The sequence below is a fragment of the Xiphophorus couchianus genome, chromosome 7 (genome assembly GCF_001444195.1).
Source record: "Xiphophorus couchianus chromosome 7, X_couchianus-1.0, whole genome shotgun sequence".
NCBI lineage: Eukaryota > Metazoa > Chordata > Actinopteri > Cyprinodontiformes > Poeciliidae > Xiphophorus > Xiphophorus couchianus.
In genome coordinates, this window is record NC_040234.1 from 4,498,797 (window position 1) to 4,520,075 (window position 21,279).

Below are 21,279 nucleotides of genomic sequence, written 5' to 3' on the forward strand. Positions count from 1 at the left end.
GCTTTTCAGCCTTTGGGGTCTGTGTGTTTGTTTCTGTCTGTAAATAGAAAAATTATACACATTATGTCCAGCTAAACTTCTTTCAACAAACACTGATCTTTAGAGAGATGAAGGTTTACACCCAACTTTAATTGGGCTAATGAAGCAAGACACAAGATAAACTTCTCTGATACTTTTTTGATGTCTTCTCTCAAAACTTAAGTAAGCTTTTTAGTTGGTATATCTATAAAAGGAAGAAAAAAGAACAACGCTATAGAAAAGCTACAATATCGTTTTAACAATTGCAGAATGTCTTAATCTGTGTCATCCAGTGATTTGTGTGCGAGTTGTCAAATACTTCCTGTTTGTCAGTGCTGGTGAGTTTCCTGACATTATTCCCAGAGGACTTCAGAGTTTTTGTTCTCTAACAAAAAGTCAATCTCAGAGAAGATCTGAGTTTGTTTTCACCTATTAATCTGCGTTTCATTTTACATTTGTCATTTTCTCACAGAATTGCTGATGCTTGTTAGGATAAAACTACTGGATGTTACAAGTACTAACTGCTTCCAGTGAGTCAGGGGGTAACACGCTTCTACATGAAAACAAGAACAACAAGATTGTCTCAAATGTTTAATATTAATTGAAAAAAAAAATGTGACAACAATTTAGAAGAAGGAACTCGCTCGTTTTAGGGTAAATAAATAAACATTAGTATTTCAAAAGACAGCAAATTACAGCTGCAAAAAGATTTTTAAGTGCAATGTTTCAAAGTGTAACACTGATAAAGGCGACAGCACTGTCTTAGGATAACATTCCAGACTTCATGACTTCATCTGGACTTGTGTTCGGGACTGGATCCGTGTGCATTTCGGACACCTTTTCCCCAGGAAACAGTCTTTGTGAAAGCAAGCCTTGCACACTGTGAAGACAGAAAACATGTTGCATGCGAATGCACAATCAGGAGTGATTTTAACAAGTTTTTTCAGGTTATGTTAATCATGTGCCCTTGCTTACCTGGACATCGCTGGCTTTTGTCTTTCTGAAAAGGAAAGATGATGTCCTTCGCTCGACAGAACTCGCAGATGAAGCCGCGGCCCCTACACAGCTGCGGGGAAAAGGTTAGGGAAAATATCAGAGGGGCTAGCTTCCACAGAGAGCTTGATTTGAACCCGACACATCATTTCATCCTTCAAACTGAAAGCAAGAGCAACAGCGCTGGTATCCAATTGAACTGACTGATTGAACGCAGATCGGTAAGACCAACCTCACAGTTGTCGACGTGCTCCAGAGCCGAGTTGAGCAGCGCTCGGGCCTGCGCCACCAGCTGACCCTTCTTCACTCTGTAGAGGTCTTCCATGGAGAGGAGCAGAGGCTCGTCCAGCAGGTGAGCAGGAAGTGGCTCAAACTCGGCCAACACCCTGCAGTGGAAACACAGCGTCACGTCGAAAACTGCTTTAGTTTACAGGCAGTCGAGGTTTCAGCTAAAACTACGCATACATTTAGTTACTGTGCTCAGTTTCTCAGTATCACACATATGAGATTTGAATTATTTTGGTTTGGGTTTTGACGAAGTGATTCTACTTTACGTCACGTTTGCCTGCCTGCCTTCAAAATGAAAAAAAAAAAAGCAATAAACCAGGAAGTGCAGATTCCTGAAACAAAAATAAACTCCTCCATCTGAAATGACTCATTTAAAAAAGTCATATAAGAACCATAAAGTAAGTTTCTTCAAAGAAAACACAAAAATGTGTAAAACTTCATATTTCTGTTAATTTCATGTTAAAATGAAATTTTAACAATGATAGCAGAACTGGTATCTTTTTCACTTTCATATATCACTTAACATAACCTCTCACCAACACACACATATGCATTTGTAGTACATTATATTTGTTAAAATCAGGTGGGTTTGAAATGAAAGCTGTTGTCTCACAGAGTTTACCTTCGTAGAATCCCAAAATAAGTAAAAACTAAGAAAAGACACAAGTATTAATAACTAAATTATCTTTCTTCAGTCACAGCATTCTTTCCAAAAAATATGAATATCTGTTAAAAAAGAAAAGTATAAATGTATTATTGTACATTCCTTTGAATTTATATACTGTATATAGCTCTAATTTTATTCCTTAGTTTAGTTTATAATTCTGAATAAATTTGTGTGCTGAAGATTTGGAATAGGGATGTTTAAAAAGGACAACACTTAAAAAAGCAAAACTGTTGTGTGTCTCGTGAGTCTTTACTTACTCTGAAACAAAAGTAAAAGTTTTATTCATTGTGCAAAGAAACCCAAGACATGAGTAGAAACTCAAAAGTTTTGCAATTAAGTTGACTTGAGGGAAACACATGCCATTTTATATATGTGAGGGAAAAATATCTGAAATATCAAGTCTGTGTTTATATAACATCACAGCACCTATAACCACTAGAGACACTTTTTTTAGGGTTATACTTCAGAGAGGGAAGACATATTTTTGAGAGAGGAGTGAAAAAGGTCATCTAAACACGAGACGCCGACATCAAACAGAGTTGGTGCCCTCAGGTTCCCTCTTCACTCATCTCGCTCCTGCAATCATTCTTCAGCCACTCACACCTGGAGTCGTGAAAATCATAGACTTGCATTACATATGTCCAGTATCGTACCTTTCAGATAATCTGCAGGCTTTCAGCAGCTTCCTGATTCCGATCAGCTGCTCTCTCAGCTCCTGAGGGGGACAGAGGAAGACAGACAGCGTCTCACTTTTTTTTTCATGTGTTGCGTCTCCCATACATATGATACATGAATACGAATATATGTTTACTGACGGCCAAAACGACTCACCCTGAACCTGTCCAGGTCTTTCACTTTGCTCCACAGAGCCTTTCCCACAGAGCTGAGGTCGAACAGAGGCTGAGACCAGACCGAGTCCAGCAGCTGCTTGGAGAAGTCGCTCACAGAGTACCTGCAAACGTCAGCCGTGTTCAGACCAACGTAACATGCCATGGTTTTTAAACCACTCTGTTCTTGAATCCAGAACATTTCAGAGAAGTTTGTTCTTGTGAATTCTTTGCCAACTGGGTTTTTAGAAACAACCAAAACTACACATATTTTTTAAAGCGCTGTTTATTCAACCACTTCTTTATATCTGACGTTTGCTATTTGGGGTGACAAATGTATTTCATGTAATTTCATGTTTTCATTTTTAACAATTAAGTGTCTACCTGCGTTTGGGACGTTTAGGAACATCCCAAACGTTACCTTATAAAAAATAAGAGCTAATCGACTCAGACAGATCAGAGCCACAGTCGTTAGGAAAATGCTTTAATACAAAACATTCAGAATATAATTTGTATTCAGACGTATTAAAGAAATAGATCAGCAGTTTTAGCCTTTTTTTTTTTGTACTTTCTACCAAAGCCGTCGACTGAAAAGATTACGAAACTGGAGAGTAGTAGGAAAATGTAACAGAGTGACATAACTAAAGTTTATGGGGGGAAAAATGTACATTTTTATCAAAAAGTGAAAACATCAGTGGGTTTTTTGTAGCAATATTGAAATATAATGCTTTAGGTGTAACTTTTACTTTTTTTTTTAATTGGATGAAATTCAGTATTACATTCAAGCTCCACTGCTCCAACAATATTAATAAATGCTTCTTCTAGAATCACATTGAAAAAATTGAGCAAATGTCAGACATATCATGGGCAAAAGCAGTCAGTCATTTTAGTATTTTGGCTCTGATGCATTATTATTATTAATGTTTGTTTCTTTCTTTTTTTTACCTGCTAAAGTCCCAGTTGGACAGAACTCGACCCGGAATAACAGCCTCTGATCCACTGTGGCAACAGTCACAGAAATATCTGTCAAAAAAAACAAAATCAACCCTGAAATAAATAACAATGACATCATCGTAATAATGATAATAAAATACTTTAATAACATCTTTTGCATACCTTCCCAGATATTCACAGTGCCGCAGTTTCTTGATGTATCCTGGAAGCAGAAGAAGAACTCGGACTCAGTTTTCTATCAATCAACTTGAACATTTGTTTCTCAGTTCGCACTAAGTCAGGATTTGATTTTAGTTCACTGCTGCTACTGAATCTGAACTGGTGCCACTGATAACCATAACCGTCCAGTCCTCTAGTTTCTGTAATTATTATTATCTTTTTTGGGGGGGATGGGGGGGTTTAATGAAAACCTGTTGTATGAGATTTTGCAACATTAGAGCACCACATTTCTTGTTAAAGTATGTCTTGTTGCTGTCATGATGTCATATAATTTGGTAATGTAATTATAAGCAATTATTATGAGACTCGGATCAGATGGCTGTTTTGAGTTTCTTATTGTGAAGCAGGAAAAGTTGTCGGGTTGCCGTGCTCTGTTGACAGGAGGGTAATAAAGACTTTTAGTCTGGTTGGATATACAACCTTCAGTGAGAAAAAGACCCTACTTGTTCAGCTATTGAGATTCAGATATTCAGCTAATAAATGACGCCAAATAGACGGTTTGCAAGCTAGCACTGTTTTCAGCTCCTAGCGTTACCTAGCGAACTAGCGAACGTTAGCTGCAAACAAGGAGGGAGTTACTTCCTCTTCTATCTGAGCTAAAGCTAAAGGCAGCATGATCAAACACAAAGTGGATGATTCTATGAAGAGATTCATGAGACCTATGATCTATTTGTGAAAACAAGAAACACAAGCATTTGTGATACATTAGCATGAGCTGAACACCTGCAAGATATGATCTAGTCTAAGCTGGAATTAATTAGTCCTCACATTTTTTTTGTGGATTGGTGAAACTTCTGTTCTATTTGTAAAAAACATAAATAAATAATGAGTCTTAGTTTTCCCAAAATTGCTAAAACCTTGTTCTTGTTTACCCGGTGTCATGAATTGCACACGTCTCGTGAGCTTGATGCATTGTTACACTCCTAAATCGAGGGCGTATCGCAGCTAATTGTTCCCTCACACTGTCCCTCAAACATAAATCCCAAAAATTCAATAAAAAATAAAAATCTGAATTTGTTGCCGTCGACACTCACTGGGCTCCACCTCTGTCCCGCAGCCCGCACACAGGTAGTGTTGTAAGGCTACCACCTCGCTCCGTCTAGAACAGGAAATAAAGAGGTTATTTAACATCCAATCACATTTGCTTGATGTTTGGGGTTTTTTGACATTTTGTGTCTGCTCAGAAGGGGTCATGACCTGTGTTGCGGCTGGACAGAGAAAATGATCTGGGAACTCGGCGGCGCCCAGTTAAGGGATCCTCTCATCCTGGTCCTGAGTCGGATCTCCTCCGTTAAACTCCCAGTCTTTACCTCCACACCCCCAGTACCTGGTAACTAGTGGCGACCAATGGAAGAGGGTTCATGGTTGTGTTTATAATCCCATTATAACAATTAAGATTTTCAAGCACATCAGAAACTCGTGGGCTGTGAAAATGTAACAACCCCACTCCAACACAAACTGGAAATGAAATAACTAGACACAAATCAATAGTGACTTTAGGCATAATTGATGGAACTCAGAACGTGAAAAACAGAACGGTGTTTTTACACTTCATAGTCTGATAGACTCGGTTCTATTGGGGACCAAAATTGCAACATTTGTTACATTTTCTGCTGCTGTGGTTCGCTTTCGGTGTCAAACCATAAAACTAATTGAAAAACCTGTTCCCCTCCTCGCCTTTGGTGGCGCCGCACCAAGAACCACTGAAGGAAACGACACTCACAACTTTCTTCTTCACAAAATGTAAACAAAAATGGAGTAGCAATAGATTTTAGCGATTGTACAATTTCTCTTTTGTCTTTGGTAAAAAAAAAACAACAAAAAAAGCCATTTCTGGCACTAGGTGTTTTTAGGTGGACCAGAGTTTGATTATGTATTCACACCTCTGCAAACGAACCGGACTTTCTAGACAAATGAACTAGAGTTCGGTTAAAGCGGACTAAACAGGGCTGGTGTGTAAATCTTCATTTAGCCGAATTTTTATGCTCATGGTCAGTTTGCAAGGAAGAAAAACAAAAAACCTTTCGGCTCTATGACTGCTAAGTTTTCACCTCTTGCAGTGAACTGCGGAGGCTCTGCCGTCCTCGCCGATGCACGTGGGAAGGAAGCCACTTCCTTTTGAACTCCAGCACCAGCTGCTGGGCCAGACACTCTGCACTGCTGGTGAAGCACCATATAATACACATTCAGAAACAATTCAGTGGGTCAAATGTCTGCTGTGGATTGAGCTGAAGATAAAGAAAATGTCTTACTTTCTGATCAAATCTGGTGGCATTGTGCCGACCCCACAGTCTGAAATTGAAGCACATGATTCTTTATTCATAGATCAACACTTAAAAATGAAGCGGCATGTAATACAGGAAGTTATATTGGTTCGCTATGCTTGGTTTTATGTTCAAGATGTCTGTACGTTGGTTCCCTCTGAAAGCTGATCATCAGATCAGATGAATGTATTGCAAATTTGCGTCCTGCTGCGGTTCCTGTTTCTGCTCAGAAACAGGAACCGCAGTCTTTATAAATCTGTTAAGGGAAGGAGAGCAACGACATTTGATCTTTTTATATGATGGGGAACTGCGTTGTGCAGCAGCCTGCGACGTGAGCCATCATTTAGAAATAAAAAAGAAATCGAACACTTAGAAACTGCTTGTCACGGCCTTCGGAGCTCCAAACCTCAAAGTTATTCCAAGAAAAGGCCGTGAGTGGTTTGTTTCTGGAACATAATTCTGACTTAATTAATATATGATGTTACTTTTTTAGCAAAAGTACAAACAAAACAACAACTAAAGCTGTCTTACAACCTACATGTAAACGAAAGTGTGTTCCTGTGAATCTTACAAGTTCAAAAGGTGGTCAATTTTTTACTTTTTTTTTTACAAAACCTTCCGTTGTCACACCACAACAAAAACATCTCCACCACGCCCATCGGTGTGTTTTTAATGTCTTAAATGAATAGGAAGGTTTAAAAGTTACCAAAGAAATCATAACACAAAAAGTATTTGCAGATTTTAGTTCCAAGCTAAAATAAGCATATTCTATCTGTCTAAAAAAAACTAAATTGCTGGGGATTTATGATATACAAAAAAAAATCTACATAAATGGCCTCAGCTCTGCTTATTGAATGGATACATGAACATTTCCTACAAAACTGAGCAATCAAAACCAGTTCTGCCACGCCGAGGTCTCCCCCTGCTGGTTAATAAGCAGAATACACATTCACCCTGTTTATCGATTCCTAATGGATTCATCAAGTCTTAGAAGAATTTTGAATTAATATGAGTTACAACAACATTTAATTTCCCGTCGGGATAAATGAATTATGTTTGAATTAGATCTTTATATATTAGAATGCCTTTTTTCTCTGGAAATTTTAAATAATCTGTTTCTGACACTGAGATAAGAAAATGTTTTTACCTTCAAACCCGCTGTCAGTAGAAAGGATCGACGGACTCTTGGTTTGATGTTCATTGTGACTGGCCCGTGGCTCCTGTGGATCCGCACCCCAGTCCGTCCGCGGCGGCCTCGTGTCGTCACGCAGAGGCCTGCGCTGCGGAGCGGTCCAGCCGCAAGTGTTGGAACCGTGAGTGCGCGCCGGGCTGCGCCCCTCAGAGCTCGGCTGCCTCTTTGTGCACACAACGCAGTGTTTATACATCATGGAGTCGAAGCTCAGGGTCCATTTGACGCCTTCCAGAACCTCCAGCATCATGTCTACCACAACCAAATGAGCGTTCTCCTGCACACACGCAATCATTTACACAAACATCAGAGGCAGGTTTTTCACTATCGGAACCGCTGCTGAGACAGCAGCCGCATGAAAGACAAACTCTTAACTTCTGCTTGCCTATAATTACCAAATTGGTTCTTCGGTGAATGTTTTTTTTTTTCTTTTTAATATTTGTGACTTTTTCCAATGAATCTGCTGCCTTGTTCCACAGACCGAGCAAAACAATATGTAGCATTTTATTTTGACATGCGGCGAATGTTCGCTGAAAGTCCGCCGACAATGTTCGCCGAATCATTGGTTCGGCGAACATTGTTCAATGGTTCTTCATTTTGGAAAACGTCGGCGAACGTTCATGACGACATTCAGAGGACGTCGTCTGAACTGTCTATGCTAGCTGGGTAATTAAAATCTGTCTCAAAGCCTGATAATGGATGTAAGAAGAATGTATATTTAATTATGCTCTGGTCGAAAAGGGGTGGAGGGACAAACTGCCATTATAAGATTAAAACAGAAAGTATTATTATTATTATTATTATTGTCATGTGAAAGCATTGCCACAAGGTGGCGACGTCGGTTAAGGAACCTACAGGACTCTTACAGTGGTGAGGACATGTTTCAGAAGAAAATGTTGGTCATTTTAAGAGTGTTTTAGGCTTTAAAATGCTACAAATCTACATGAAGGATTGTAAAAGCAGCGAAATCATAATGGCAGACCTTTTCCAGCTCACAGCTGGTCTTAAAGATGTCTGGAGGTAAATCCAGGAGTTCAGAGCAGCTTCTGTCTTTGCTGTGAGGCGTTGAGGAGGAGTGGCCTGACACCAAACAGATAAACACACATTAAAGTTCAGCACTGTCATTAATATTAATGAGTTTTCATGCTAAGGTTTTCTCAGGTTTTCTTGAGCTACATTTATTTTTCAGATGTATGAGGGGACTTAACGTTTTGTCACAATATTTTGTGGTACATAAGTTAAACTTTAACTCAATACGTATGAGACTTCAAAGAAAAAAATAAGGTAAATGAAATGCAAAACTCTCATGATAAGTTTTGCTGGACGATAAATTGTCCCAGAAGTTATCGTGATATGCGATAATATTGCTGTTTGAGGCGATTTTAAAGTTATACTATGGTAGTGGCATAATGATGCACGTATACTTTCTCAAAGATCAATAAACTTTCATTTTTAATTATTTGCTGTAGTACAGACCTCTACGGGACATCCTTCATGCCCACAGCCATCACCTACTACAGCAACTCTTTGAAGAGCCTTGAATAACTTGAGCTCAATTTGAGTTTTAATTTTCCTTTGGGATCAACAAAGAATTGTTTGAATTTGAATTTAATTTCTAACATACATTTAACTCTGGAAGTGGAAGACATTTTAAATATCCAAAATACAACCAAAACAACAAATATAATGAACACTGAAGTCTCTGTAAACATAACTGGCCTTCATGAAACAGGCTAGTTGAGACCAAAGCATCAGACTGAAACCTTTTGTCATCCAGTCTTTGGTAGAAGAAGACACCCAAGAAAGACTAACTATCACACAAATAGAAATTAGCAATCTCCTTTAAATTTATCACTTGGTGAACTGATTTATTGCTCATTATGGTACCTGTCCTGTTGGGGGTACTCCAGCTGTTTAGGCTCCATCCCCGGAGCTCCTTCTCAGATCGCTGAGGGCTTCTGCTGGATCGGTCCTGGCTACTCAGGATGCTGATCGGGCTTGACGATAGAGAAACACGCAGCTTCTTATCCTCCATCGTGGTTTCGAACGATTGGTGACAGGAAGTCGGCCGGGGCTCCACGTCCTCCTTACCAGTAGATGTCACACACTCAGGCTGGTCACGTGAACCGGGGGAACGAGGGGAAGAGTCCATGCTAGGAGGAGCACATTTTAAGTCAAATTAGAATTATTATAAGGATATGATGGCTTAGAGTACAAATGTCCTGAGTGCAGGTTTTCTCAGTAACTGAATTAGCTATTACATTAAGAAAGTCAGAGAACAAAACAGCTATGCATACATACATTTCTACCTAAAGGGAACCCAATCAAGCTAGCATGCATGTTTTTGTTCTGGGGGAGGAAGTTGGAGTACCCAGAGATAACCGATGCTGCATCGCTTATTTCTGTTCACTGATGCAGAGATAGATGATATCTTGTAAGTGAAATGATCATAAAATTATATCAAAACTAAAAAGGAGACATGCTAGCATTACCATAGCATAGCAACACATGGAACATGCAAGGCAAAGACCATCTCACCATGTAGTCTTTGCTGAATGCAGGTTTTCATATGAAGAACATGAAAACTTGATTCTGTTTGACAGTAAAAAACACACATAACTGACACATCTTCAGCTCTGTTTTTGCGTATTTTAGTTTTAGTTTGCCTTCTGTCTTTTGTTTCTTGTTGCAGTTTTAAGCAGTTTCTGAACTTTAAGCTTTGTGTCCTGCTACATTCTTTCTGTCTTCACATGAGAAACATACAGCTACTTTTCTGAATACCAATTATAGTACCGTACTCAAGTTTTTAGAAGTTTTCCATTTGCTTTGCCATTCAGGGGATTTACCCAACTGTTTAGCAACTGAAGCTTGACTCAGAAAATGTTCATAAAAGATAAAGTAAACGCCAAAAACATTTGATTTTAGGGGCGAGATAAATAAAAGAAGAGAAAGAACATGCTGTACTTCTTGAGGAAGTTTATGTACTTCAGTGTTTGCAGCAAGATGCCCTGACCATCCTCCTTATGAGGCTGCTTCACAACAACAGCTTCTTTAGTCAGAAGCTCCATCAGAACTGAATTGAATTGAAATATAATAATGTTAGCTGTGTTGATTTTTAAGTGGTGATCAGAAATAAAGCTAACAATGCTAACCATCTATCACTGCACCGCAGTGAGGGCCAACGGTAAGTTAGAAACGTCGCATTTGACTAACTTCAAAAATAAGGGAAGTATGTTAAAATATGTTTTATTGACTTGAAACAAGTTAATAATAATAATAATAATAATAATAATAATAAAATTTCAAATTGTTTGTTGGGTTGTGGGAAACATTAGGCAGATATTAGTTATAGATCAGGAGTGTCAAACTCATGAGTCATATCCTGTCTTATTCTGTGATTTATCATTGTGTGGGTAAATAAACCTACATGTACCAATGTGTGCTTGTGAGAAACAACCAAATGAACTTGTCCCATGTGAAAGAGTTACTAGCCCTGATAGACTTTTGACATTTTTAGGTTATCAAAATGGCGTCAAAATCCTTTATGACCCAAGAGAAAGATTTTTGTCCATGCACTAATTGACAATAATTGAGCATGTTTCACCTTTAGCAAGTCAGAGATAAAACAAGAACTGCTTCTAAGTGATACACACAGAGTTTGTCTTGATTCTAACATGACCCTTTAACCGTTTTGGACAAGTACTGTTTAAGACTTCAAACACATCAGGTTACCCTGGTGATCTGGGTACTTCATGTTGTTCTGTAAAATAGCAGATTATTTAAAAGAAAAAAACTAGAAAATATTTCAGAAAATGTTTAGAAAATGTTTCACCAAAAAGAAATATCAAGTTGTCGGTACAAGAAAACATATATTGTATAGCCCATGTTGTCCAAAACTAAGATCAGCAAGTTTAAAGGTTGCATTGCAGATCATTTCACAGGTGGAGTTTCACCAGAACATGAAAGTCTCTCTTCCTCCTCTCAATACTGAGGAATAACATCGACCTCGTTCGTTTGTTATCCCAGTTCCTGTTTCTTGACTAACTGTGGAGAGACATAAACCGTTCAGGACTGCCGATTAATCCAAAGCCTTTTGTCAAGAATCAGTAGCTAAGCTAGCAAGTATGAATACGTAGTTTATTGTCATAGCTACTGTCATAGCTGTGACCACCTAAGCTAGCTCCAGTTCATCCGAGTAGCTTTTACCTTTGCCTGTTCAGCTGTTCTCTGCTTATTGGTTTTAATGTATTTCCATTTATTAGTTTTTACTTACAAAACAGATGTCCAGGCCTGAAATAATCATTTAGTTTAACCTTTAGCATATTTGTAAAACTCACTTGGCTTAGCTACATTTGGTTAAGTGATGAAAAATTTAATTTGACCAAAATAACATTAAGATGTGATTGACATTAAATTAAATGTAATTTAATTTACATTAAATTGTGAAACAATTTACATTAAAACAGCAATAAATGTCTAAATGAGATCAAGAAGCTGTTAGGGTTAGCAAATAGGCTAAACATGTCTGTCAATGTCTTCACAGGCCATATAGATTAAGAATGCCTGATTTTTAACCGATTTTTTTTTACCTAAATAAAAATGAGAACTGGCTGGCTGTCTGGTCTTAAACTACCTTGACTTTCTGAGAATGGCTTCTTATTAGCTATTGTTAGTTTTTTGTTGTTTTTTTTTTGTTGTTGTTCAAAGTTATGAGCTTATGTTTCTGTCTTATTGGAACTTATTTTTTACCCAAGTTCATTCTCCTCTTCAATTATAGAGACTCACAGAGGCGTATTCTGGCAACTACAATTGGAAGATTTTTAGCTTGACTGGTCCTGATCGACAACTGAAATTGAAAAATGTCATCTTTTTCCAGTCAGCTTCACTCAAATGTCCACCAAGGAACAGGAACACTTTTCAACGGGATCTTGTCAAGTGAATATGAATCAACATCAGCTATTTTCATTACTATTCATGGTGTAAGAAGAAATGTTATAAAGCACTACAGCATTTCGGGAGGTGTCTGCAGTTCGTTAGGGCTGCGAGAGTTTGAGAGAGAGCAAGTCTTTCAGCAGGTAGCAGGAAGGCCAAATGCACAGCAAAGTTCCTAATGTTTTTGAAAATGTTGGCAGCATTTTTAAAGTCCCAGAGCTACGTAACACACTGGGATTAGTATCTAAAATCTTTTGGAAAACCCATAGAGACCATCTTCTGTCTAACTGATGCTATACTCTGTAATCATTTTGTTTTTGCTTTAAAATTTATGTCAAATCTTGTTTCATAGTCTTGTCACAAAAGGAATAACTTGAAAAATGTTTTAATGCTGTTCTTATATTGTCTTAGGAGATGCCTAAGGAGATGTAAGTCTTCTATTGCTTTGTGTGTTTTACAGAAGTTGCGTACGGTACCTTAATGAATTAGATGGGCTGGTTGCCTTTTCCTGCCAGGAGATGGGCTTGCTGCGTCTGGAGATGACTGGACTGCTCCTGTGCAGGGGAACGTTTTCATCCTTGGAATGGGAAGGTTCCTCCTCGTTTTCCATAGCGTCTCGTGGAAGTTTGGAGTTCCTATCATGGTCTCTGAGCTTGCTGTTCCTTGGGATTTGTCTGGAATTTTTGGAGGTTTTGGTGCATTTCCTCCTTGTGAGCTGTTTCCTTGGGTACGGAAGGTCGAACGCCGTATTTGTTTCTTCTCCACTGGGTTCTTGTGTTGACCGAACCAGAGATGGGACGCAACCTGAATTGGTCGGCTCCTGGTTCTGGTTAGAAAAAGCCTCTTTTTCTCCTAACAGGAAGCCAAAGCGGAAACAAAAGGACAAACATTCATTTCAAACTGGAGCAAAACACAAAAACTTAATCTTTTCTCTTTTTTTCAATAGACTTCAAATGAAAATGCTAATCCTTGCATAGCACTCTACTGTTATTTATTTTTCAGTCTACTTCAGGAAGTCTGAGTTTAGTGTGAGTTTTACCAAATGAATCCTTAAGCAACCTTTCAACCTCTATGATTCTGTCTTAAGAGTATGCAGACGCTCACCTGTGCCTGGTGGAGGTCCGGTTGAAGGTTGCCGGGACTCTCCAGAGTCCACGCTCCAGCTGACGTACCCTCCTCTGTTTGGAGACGATGACAAGCCGTCGCAGCTTCCCATCTGTGCGGAGGACAGAGATAGTTTCCTAATCACAGCAACTTTGCTGCAAGCTTCCTTTTGAAACTCTTACGTTACAACAGCCATCACTAATAAATGTGCCCCCCGCCTCAGAAGCATGAAATCCTCCACTTAAGTACAACCTGTTGGTGTGAAAACTGTCCTACTTCTTGCTTCCTGTTTGCCGGGAGATTTATGGGCATGGTGGCAGCAGCTGTTTGTCGATAACACAACCAACGCCCTTTGGTCTCTGAACACTCTGAGTCCCAAGTCTAAAGGTTGCAGTATTGATGTCAACTTGAATTTTTATGGAGGTCATAACTCCCACGGGAGATTTGAATGCAATTTAGCCGTCATGAATCTAATACCAGAACTCCCTGAATGGAGCAACAGATCACTTTCTGCCATTTAGCAACAAGCATGGACATCAGCAATGACTTGCTCTGTGGCAAGTGTGAATTACGTAGTTCACAAGTGATGCTGTTTACACATCTCACTTGTGAACAGGTGCTGGGGGGGGTTTTGAGCTCATGTATTAAGTTCTGACATGGAAAAAATTCTGATCCGTTTTTGAAGATGTACTAATTGGAAGTTTAGATTGATCTGTTCATGTGACGAACAAGAGAACTTCAATTTTTTTTATTCATGTCTGGAAAAGAAAATGATTTAGATACAAACACCAACATGAATCTTGTTTAACTCATCAAACGAATGTGTATGGTTACTGACGGAACAGAACCCACGTAGCTCGTCTTTATTTTGGCCTTCGTTTGAAATAACTTCAATGAGTCACTACTTGTAGCCATTTATAAATCTCCAACGCTGGCCTGAAGAAAGCTTGCCTCGCTCCTCACTTCTACTTGTGAGATGTTTGAGGGGTTTCTTACTTGTTCACCCCATTTCAAGTCACCCCACAGAATCTCAACGAGTTACAGACTCAGAGCATAAATCTATTCCGGTCCTCGGTGGATTAACTGGGATGTTTTGTGTCATTTTTATGTCTCAGGGTAATATTTTTGTAGATTCCCTGTTGGTATGAGGTTCTCTTCCTGAATTGCTGCTTAGCTTATAGCAAACCTCTCCTCTGGCATCCAGATAATTACATTTTAAACTCATCTGTCCTAACTGGAATATTTTTGAAAGATTATTTTTCCTAAGTTCTCTCTGGCGTCTTGTGTCTTTCTGGCCTTCATGTCTTTCTTGATGAGCTGAAGTTTCCGTTTTGCTCACCTTCAGTGAAAGCTACTCTTGCTCAGCTGCTTTCTGATTGTCCACACATGAATTAACATTTCAAAGATCCTGTGTTGGAGACTTCTTTCAGCATCTTGTGCATCTGCACTGGGGGTAAACTTACTTGAACGCCCAGATTTGGACATGTTGTAGACCAGTGTTGTATAGTAACGAAGTAAAAATACTTCACTACTTTACTTAAGTATATTTTGGAGTACTTCATACTTTCCTTGAGTATGAAAATTTTTGATGACTTTCACTTTTACTTCACTATATTTCCGAACTTAATTGCGTACTTTTACTCCGATACATTTTCAATGTGTGGTTTAGTTACTCGTTACAAAAAAGCGAGAGAGAGAAACAAAGTGTTTTGATCCCACCTACTGATTAGCAAGTAGCAAGTAGGCTACCAAACAAAGTCCGTAGCCTACTTGCCTGGACTTGTTCATCACCACCAATAGGATACACCTGTTTCGCTTCTCCCATTAAACACAAAGCAAGTCTCGCAATCAGCAGCAGCCACATGGAGGAGGAGACGGAGACCACAACGACTGCAACTACGTCGGACACGGCTCCAGGGGAACCACCAGCTGGTGATGAGAGCCCATGGCCTTATTTAAACACAATATACTCTTTCATGGGTGTTAAAGATTCGTCGTACCGCATGCAGTTTATGTTATTCCTGCCCGAAGATGTGGAAATTCTATCTTACAAAAACTCCCCGTCCAACTTGAAGAAACACATCGAGGTAACTTCTTATGAAATGGTTATAATCCTCCTGTTTCAGTAACTATAGCTTGGTCACTAGACACTACTGTATTGTGAAACGTTGACCATAAATGAACTTTGTTTGGCATTGTTTCAGTTCCACGCGTGGTGTATTTAGCTGAGGCCTAATGTTGACTGTAGCAGGCTACCTAGACTCCTCTGTTCAAGGGGGGCAGAAGCCATAGCGATAGCAATTTAGACTAAATTTAACGAATATAGGAAAGGCATGCAAGTTCAAAACCAGGTTTACAGATGCCAATAAGCTGCATTTCCCTCCCAATTCTTTTTTTCTTTTGCATAATGACCAGTTGTGTGCACCACCTACTGACTGTAGGATTGACTGATTCACTGATTTGTGAAGTAGAGTAATCGTAACAGCTCTTTTTCTTCATGTTGGCCGCATTTTCTGTACTATTTATTTTTCTCATTTTCAGCACTGACCTTACTTGAAGGGAAAACTTAAGGCTTACAAAAACTTTGTATTTTCTGTCCTGGAGGGTTTACTAAGAAGCTGGTTCAGTTGTAAAGCAGGTTAAGTTAACCTTGTGCTATAGGTAAAGCACCTAATTTTCTTAACTAAATGATGCCTGCAGGTATATCTATTAGCAGGATTAATTTTGCCTGCACTTGGTTGGGTACATTATTTTAAGTGTATTTGACAAGTTTACCAAAATATAAAAAATGTCATTCAAACTGCATTTGCTTTGTTTTACTTTTTACTTGTACTTTTCATTACATTACTTGAGTACATCCATTTTTACAGTAATTTCCATACTTAAGTACAAGAAGTTTCAGATACTTTAAGACTTTAACTCAAGTAACATTTCAGTCAGTGACTTCGACTTTTACCAAAGTCATATTTTGGAGAGGTACTTATACTTTTACTTGACTCTGAGATTTCAGTACTTTATACAACACTGTTGTAGACTGGGATGAGTGAAATTGCTGATTTTCAATCGTTTTGAGACTTCTCTAATTTGTTTATGCCCCACATTCATAAGCTGGTACAATCTTCTTCCTGTTGGTCTCACCCAACTCCTTTGACCTTATCATACTGTGTAGTCACACCAAGAGCAAACAGAGCTGCTTTAAAATAAGTTTTAAAAATTAAATCTTCACAGATAACTTAAAGTTGTTTGTTCAGCTCCGATTGTTTTTTATATAATACAGTATTTTAGAAAAGCTAAATTCATAGATATCGGTAATAACAGATTGACCCCCTCTATGCCGGTGTTGTTTACTGTAGTTTTATGTAACTATTTCTTATCATTTGTGATCATTTAGAAACTAAGCTTACCAGCAGATTAAGTTTTCATACAGATGTGGTCTGTCTGTTTCTCCTCTTCATGAAGCTTGTTACTCTTTTTACAGGAAGTGAATGTGAATGTGAGGAAGGCTGATCAACTTCACACACTTAACATCCATAACACCACGCTACTATATATATATATACAGTATATATAAAGTGTTACCTTAAAATGTTACTTGTATCATTTATTTATTCATTTTTTAATCATACATAGACTTAAACATAGTAAAAAAATACAATAAACACATGCTAAATTTGGTTTCAGTTTTTATTGTGCATAATGTCTTCAGAATATTAAAACTTCTTGACGTTCTTCTCTTTATAGCATCAAGAGGGTTATTAGTTCGGTCGAGTCTGCATCAGCTGCTCAACAGACACTGTTGAGCATATATATATATATATATATATATATATATATATATATATATATATATAAAATATTTTATATATTCCTTTATATAACCAGGTAAACCCCGTTGGGATCTAGATCTCATTTTCAAGAGGGACCTGGGCAAAAACATTTGCAATACATAGCAACCTGGTTACAAGATAAAAACAATTAATACATATGCACAAGTATAAAACAATAAAAACAATTTAAAAACAATGACATTGTTTCATAGAATCTTGTTGCCTATCTTTAAGAACTGCTTGAAATAAGTCCAGTGAAATCATTTCCGACATCTTAAGGTCAGACTGCAACTGATTCCACGCTGTGGGGGCAAAACACAGTGAATGCCTGCTTCCCCTTTTCAGTTCGAAAGTGTGACCGTGAGACATGCAGATTAATAATGTTATATATAGTATATTTTATATATATATATATATAAATAAAAATTCCCTTCTCACCCACCGCGGGTGGTTCTTGTCCTCTGAGCTTGGGTCCTCTACCAGAGGCCTGGGAGCTTGAGGGTTCTGCGCGGTATCTTGGCTGTGCCAAGGACTGCACATTTCTGGACTGAGATGTCTGATGTTGTTCCTGGAATCTGTTATAGCCATTGGTCCAGTTTGGGGGTGACTGCCCCGAGGGCCCCGATGACCACAGGTATATATAAATATATATATATATATATATGTATATATATAAAATCACTGAGTTAAATAGTTAATCCATTCTTGCCCAGAAAGAGCAAACTTCAGTTTATGCCTCCTATGAGCGCTTTTTAAGCTCAGTTAATTAAACTTAGCCTCTGACTATCCAGATTCCACTACATCTGATGTTTTTACCTGGAACAAATACCCACAATCAAATTCTGCGTAAGGCCCCAGGGAACTTTGACACGGCCCTGGTAGTGTTTTTGAGTCAGTCTAACTACTGTATAACTCTCTACTCACAGATAAACTTTTTTTTTTCCAAGCCACATATGTGGCAGTAGTGCCCCAGTTTGTAAAAAAAAAAAAAAAAGAGAGAAGAAGGTGCCGTTTTTAAGTCCTTGTTGTTTTCCTGAGACAGGAAATAATCTCACATGGATAGCACTTATCTTCTTCTTCAAACCAGGTGAACTTTTGATTCTTCTTCTGCATAATCAGCAGACATGTGATTCCCCCTATCCTGAGACGTAGCTTGCATGGTGAGCTCAGCAGATTCCATCAGGTGTTTGCTAACTGCGGCTGGCTAGTCTGAAGGAGCTGATGGGGGGGAGCCGCAGCGGAGGTCTGCTTTGCGAGGCATCAGCTCGGAAGCTTGTACACTACGGCTCTGAGGAGCAGCTTCACTTAGGAGGTGGGGCTAGGTCCACCCAGACGTTTTGCACAGCTGAACGGTTGCCACGGGAGATTAAAGGATTTCTCAAACATGCGTGAAAAAATCAAGGCAATGATTTTGATGAGGGAATAACATTTTGACATGACAAAAAGCTAAGAATAAAATTTTACAAAAGAGTAAATTTTACATAACACCGCCCCTTTAAGGGCATTAATTGTCCACCAGCGCATTTACAAATGTCGATCAAACTTTTAATGTTACTTTTGGAGGTATGACTTCGTCATCTCCGAGTGACTTTTGAATCCATTTTGATACAGGATCCCTCTATGTCCAATTGATTGTTAGCATAAGGAGCAAATCAGCCAATCTCATGGTAGCAAGTTGACTCATTTAGGAATCTAAATGTGTTGAAGATGACTTTTCCCATAAGAATGGGGAAAAAAACTACAACTACAACTTTATTTTTTTGTGTGTGTATATTGGACAATTCTAATGTATTAGGATTTTCAGATATAGTCTTTTCTCTCGTTTCCAGAGAACAATTCAACAACAGAAGAGATACACACTGAATGGTGGTTGTGTGGATGAAAATCCTTTGTTGATGTCAGAGGTCAGAGAAGAATGGGAAGAATGGTTTGTGTTGCTAGGGAGGCAACGCTACTTGTAATAACTAAAGGATTCATGAAGCTGTAATTCCCACAGTCAAAAATATTGCCTGATCCTTTGAGTCGCAAGTCCTGTTGTAATATTCGGACATTAGAGACAGAATTAGGTGTGGACAATATGAAGGAACGTTTCCATCCTGCCATGTCTCAACGGTTAGAGTTTTTGTTCTTGGTGGTGTAATGGAGTGGGGAATATTTCTTGGCACACGTTAGGATCATTAGCACCAACTGAACCACGCAGAGTACCTAAGTATTCCTGCTGACCAACTCTATCGCTTTACGACCACATTGTACCCATCTCCTGAAGGTTAGAAGGATGCACTAAGCCAAACTTCAAATCATCATTTCTCAAACACAATAATGGGTTCTCTGTACTCCACTGTCCTCCAAAGTGACTAGATCTCAGTCCAGTTGAACTCCTTTGGGATGTGTTGCAACAGGGGACTCACATCATGAACGTGCAGCCAGCAAAACTGCAGCAACTGCGTGATGCTGTCATGTCAATGTAGACCAAGCAACTCTAAAAAATGTTTCCGTCAACTTGTTGAATCTAAGCCACGAAGAATTAAAGCGGTTCTGGAAGAAAACAATAGACCCAACTCTGCAAATATAGTGAGCGCATGTTGTTGACTTTCTTGCACCGAATGCTGACATAGCATTTCAAACTTTAAAATTTTGAGAAATATTAAAGTTCATTGGTGAAATTTCAGGCTTTAAGTCAAACAACAGAATGGAGAGAAAATCTAAACTTTCTTTGGTAGATCGGGGGCTTCACCGTTTGACTTCACAGATTTGACATCAAGTCTTTTTTCAGTAGCAGAAGTCGCATGTCACAGCTTCCTGTACGACTTCAGAAGTCAACTGCGATTGTGAATGATAACATCTTTAAAAATGTCCTTTTTCTGTTTAAAAACCAAAGAATGGAGGAGAAAAAAAAAAACTACGTCCACCCCAGCAGAGGGCAGCTGCTGCCCAGCACACAACGCGTCCCCGGATTACTCACCGTGCCGTGGACTCCTGACGTATGGCTGTGAAGAAACCCTGTTAGGGTCCAGCGACGCAAACCCGTGAAGCTGCTTATCCACCAAAAGCTGCTGAAAGGAAGGCAGGCGGTTGATTAGCACTTCCTGTATTCAACAGTGCTTGTGTGCCTTCTGTGGTTGAACACTTAGTAATGTCTTCCCTGACAGCAGAGAGGCCAGAAAGCCTTCTACTCCGCTTTCCATTGGGGTAATGACACTGACTACAAATATTCCAACAGGTACTTGGGCTGATTAGAAAAAAAAATCACCTATTTTAAGATGACCTTATCTGACTCATCTTGAATGTAAATGTGTCAAAATGACAGGAAACAGCCTCGGTGACATCGAAGCAGGGTTTCACTTTTGAGGTTAACATTTTTTTTTAAATCCCTCAGATCAAGTGACGGTCTTTGTTCACCAGAAATGCTGGTCATGGAGCTCCTCCGTACTCAGTGGGCACGGCGAGCCGGGCAGCCTCATCTGCTGTCAGCTGCTGCTTCTGAAAGAGGAAGCTCCGTTCATGTCAAGCATCGATGGTTTTTGATCGCATGGGAAACAAATGTTTTTTAAAGTAGGAACAATTCAGATTCAATTTCTCTGAGAGGAACTGTGTCTTGGTAAATCCCACAGAGGGTTTCCATGGAGACCGTCGTGTGAATTTGTGAAGATGCTTGGTAAGTCCGCACGCTTACGGTCAGTTTTAAGAATAATGAGGTCACACGTTGTAAGGGAAATTAAGACATTTTTAAAAAGGAGAAGACGACAAGATAAAAATGTTCCCCGCAAAGTCAGGACGGTTTTGGGAAGTGAGGAAATGATCAGCAAAAAGGGAACATCCAAATCAATCGGCGACTGTTTTGGGAAATAGTTTGAGAAGGTGTTCACAAGATGGAGGTCAACATTTTAGAAGAGAACTTTTTCAATTCTTAGATACTGTTTTTAGTCGTAGTATGTGTTCTCAGAAATTGCAGGTCTAAGAAAATGTTCTTGGAGCATTTTCCAAGGCAATTCTTAAA

General features: G+C 39.0%; 1 protein-coding gene across 2 annotated transcripts; it reads right to left on the reverse strand.

The window, feature by feature from the left end:
- Positions 1-596: 596 nt before the first annotated feature.
- rubcnl (rubicon like autophagy enhancer) lies at positions 597-21,206 on the reverse strand. Of its 2 annotated transcripts, none has more exons than XM_028022968.1 (17): positions 20,245-21,206; positions 13,456-13,567; positions 12,828-13,203; positions 9,307-9,572; positions 8,402-8,499; positions 7,378-7,696; positions 6,219-6,258; positions 6,018-6,126; positions 5,164-5,300; positions 5,001-5,065; positions 3,910-3,949; positions 3,739-3,816; positions 2,798-2,918; positions 2,620-2,681; positions 1,244-1,397; positions 994-1,084; positions 597-898 (listed from the first exon to the last, which is right to left on the reverse strand). In XM_028022968.1, exons 2-17 carry the CDS (start codon positions 13,565-13,567, stop codon positions 801-803), a joined length of 2,166 nt encoding a protein of 721 aa, XP_027878769.1. In that variant the 5' UTR covers positions 20,245-21,206; the 3' UTR covers positions 597-800. The 2 variants fall into 2 exon arrangements, with proteins under 2 accessions (XP_027878769.1, XP_027878768.1); XM_028022967.1 differs by lacking the exon at positions 20,245-21,206 and adding an exon at positions 13,708-13,809.
- Positions 21,207-21,279: the final 73 nt, after the last annotated feature.

Excerpts from the sequence above, each read along its gene's own strand:
- rubcnl (XM_028022967.1), bottom strand. The coding sequence starts at position 13,767 with ATGCCCATAAATCTCCCGGCAAACAGGAAGCAAGAAGTAGGACAGTTT. Across the intron at positions 5,301-6,017 it reads TCCGCAGTTCACTGCAAGAG|TTACCAGGTACTGGGGGTGT; the intron begins GTGAAAACTTAG and ends GGTCGCCACTAG. Across the intron at positions 3,950-5,000 it reads CGGGACAGAGGTGGAGCCCA|GATACATCAAGAAACTGCGG; the intron begins GTGAGTGTCGAC and ends TTCTGCTTCCAG.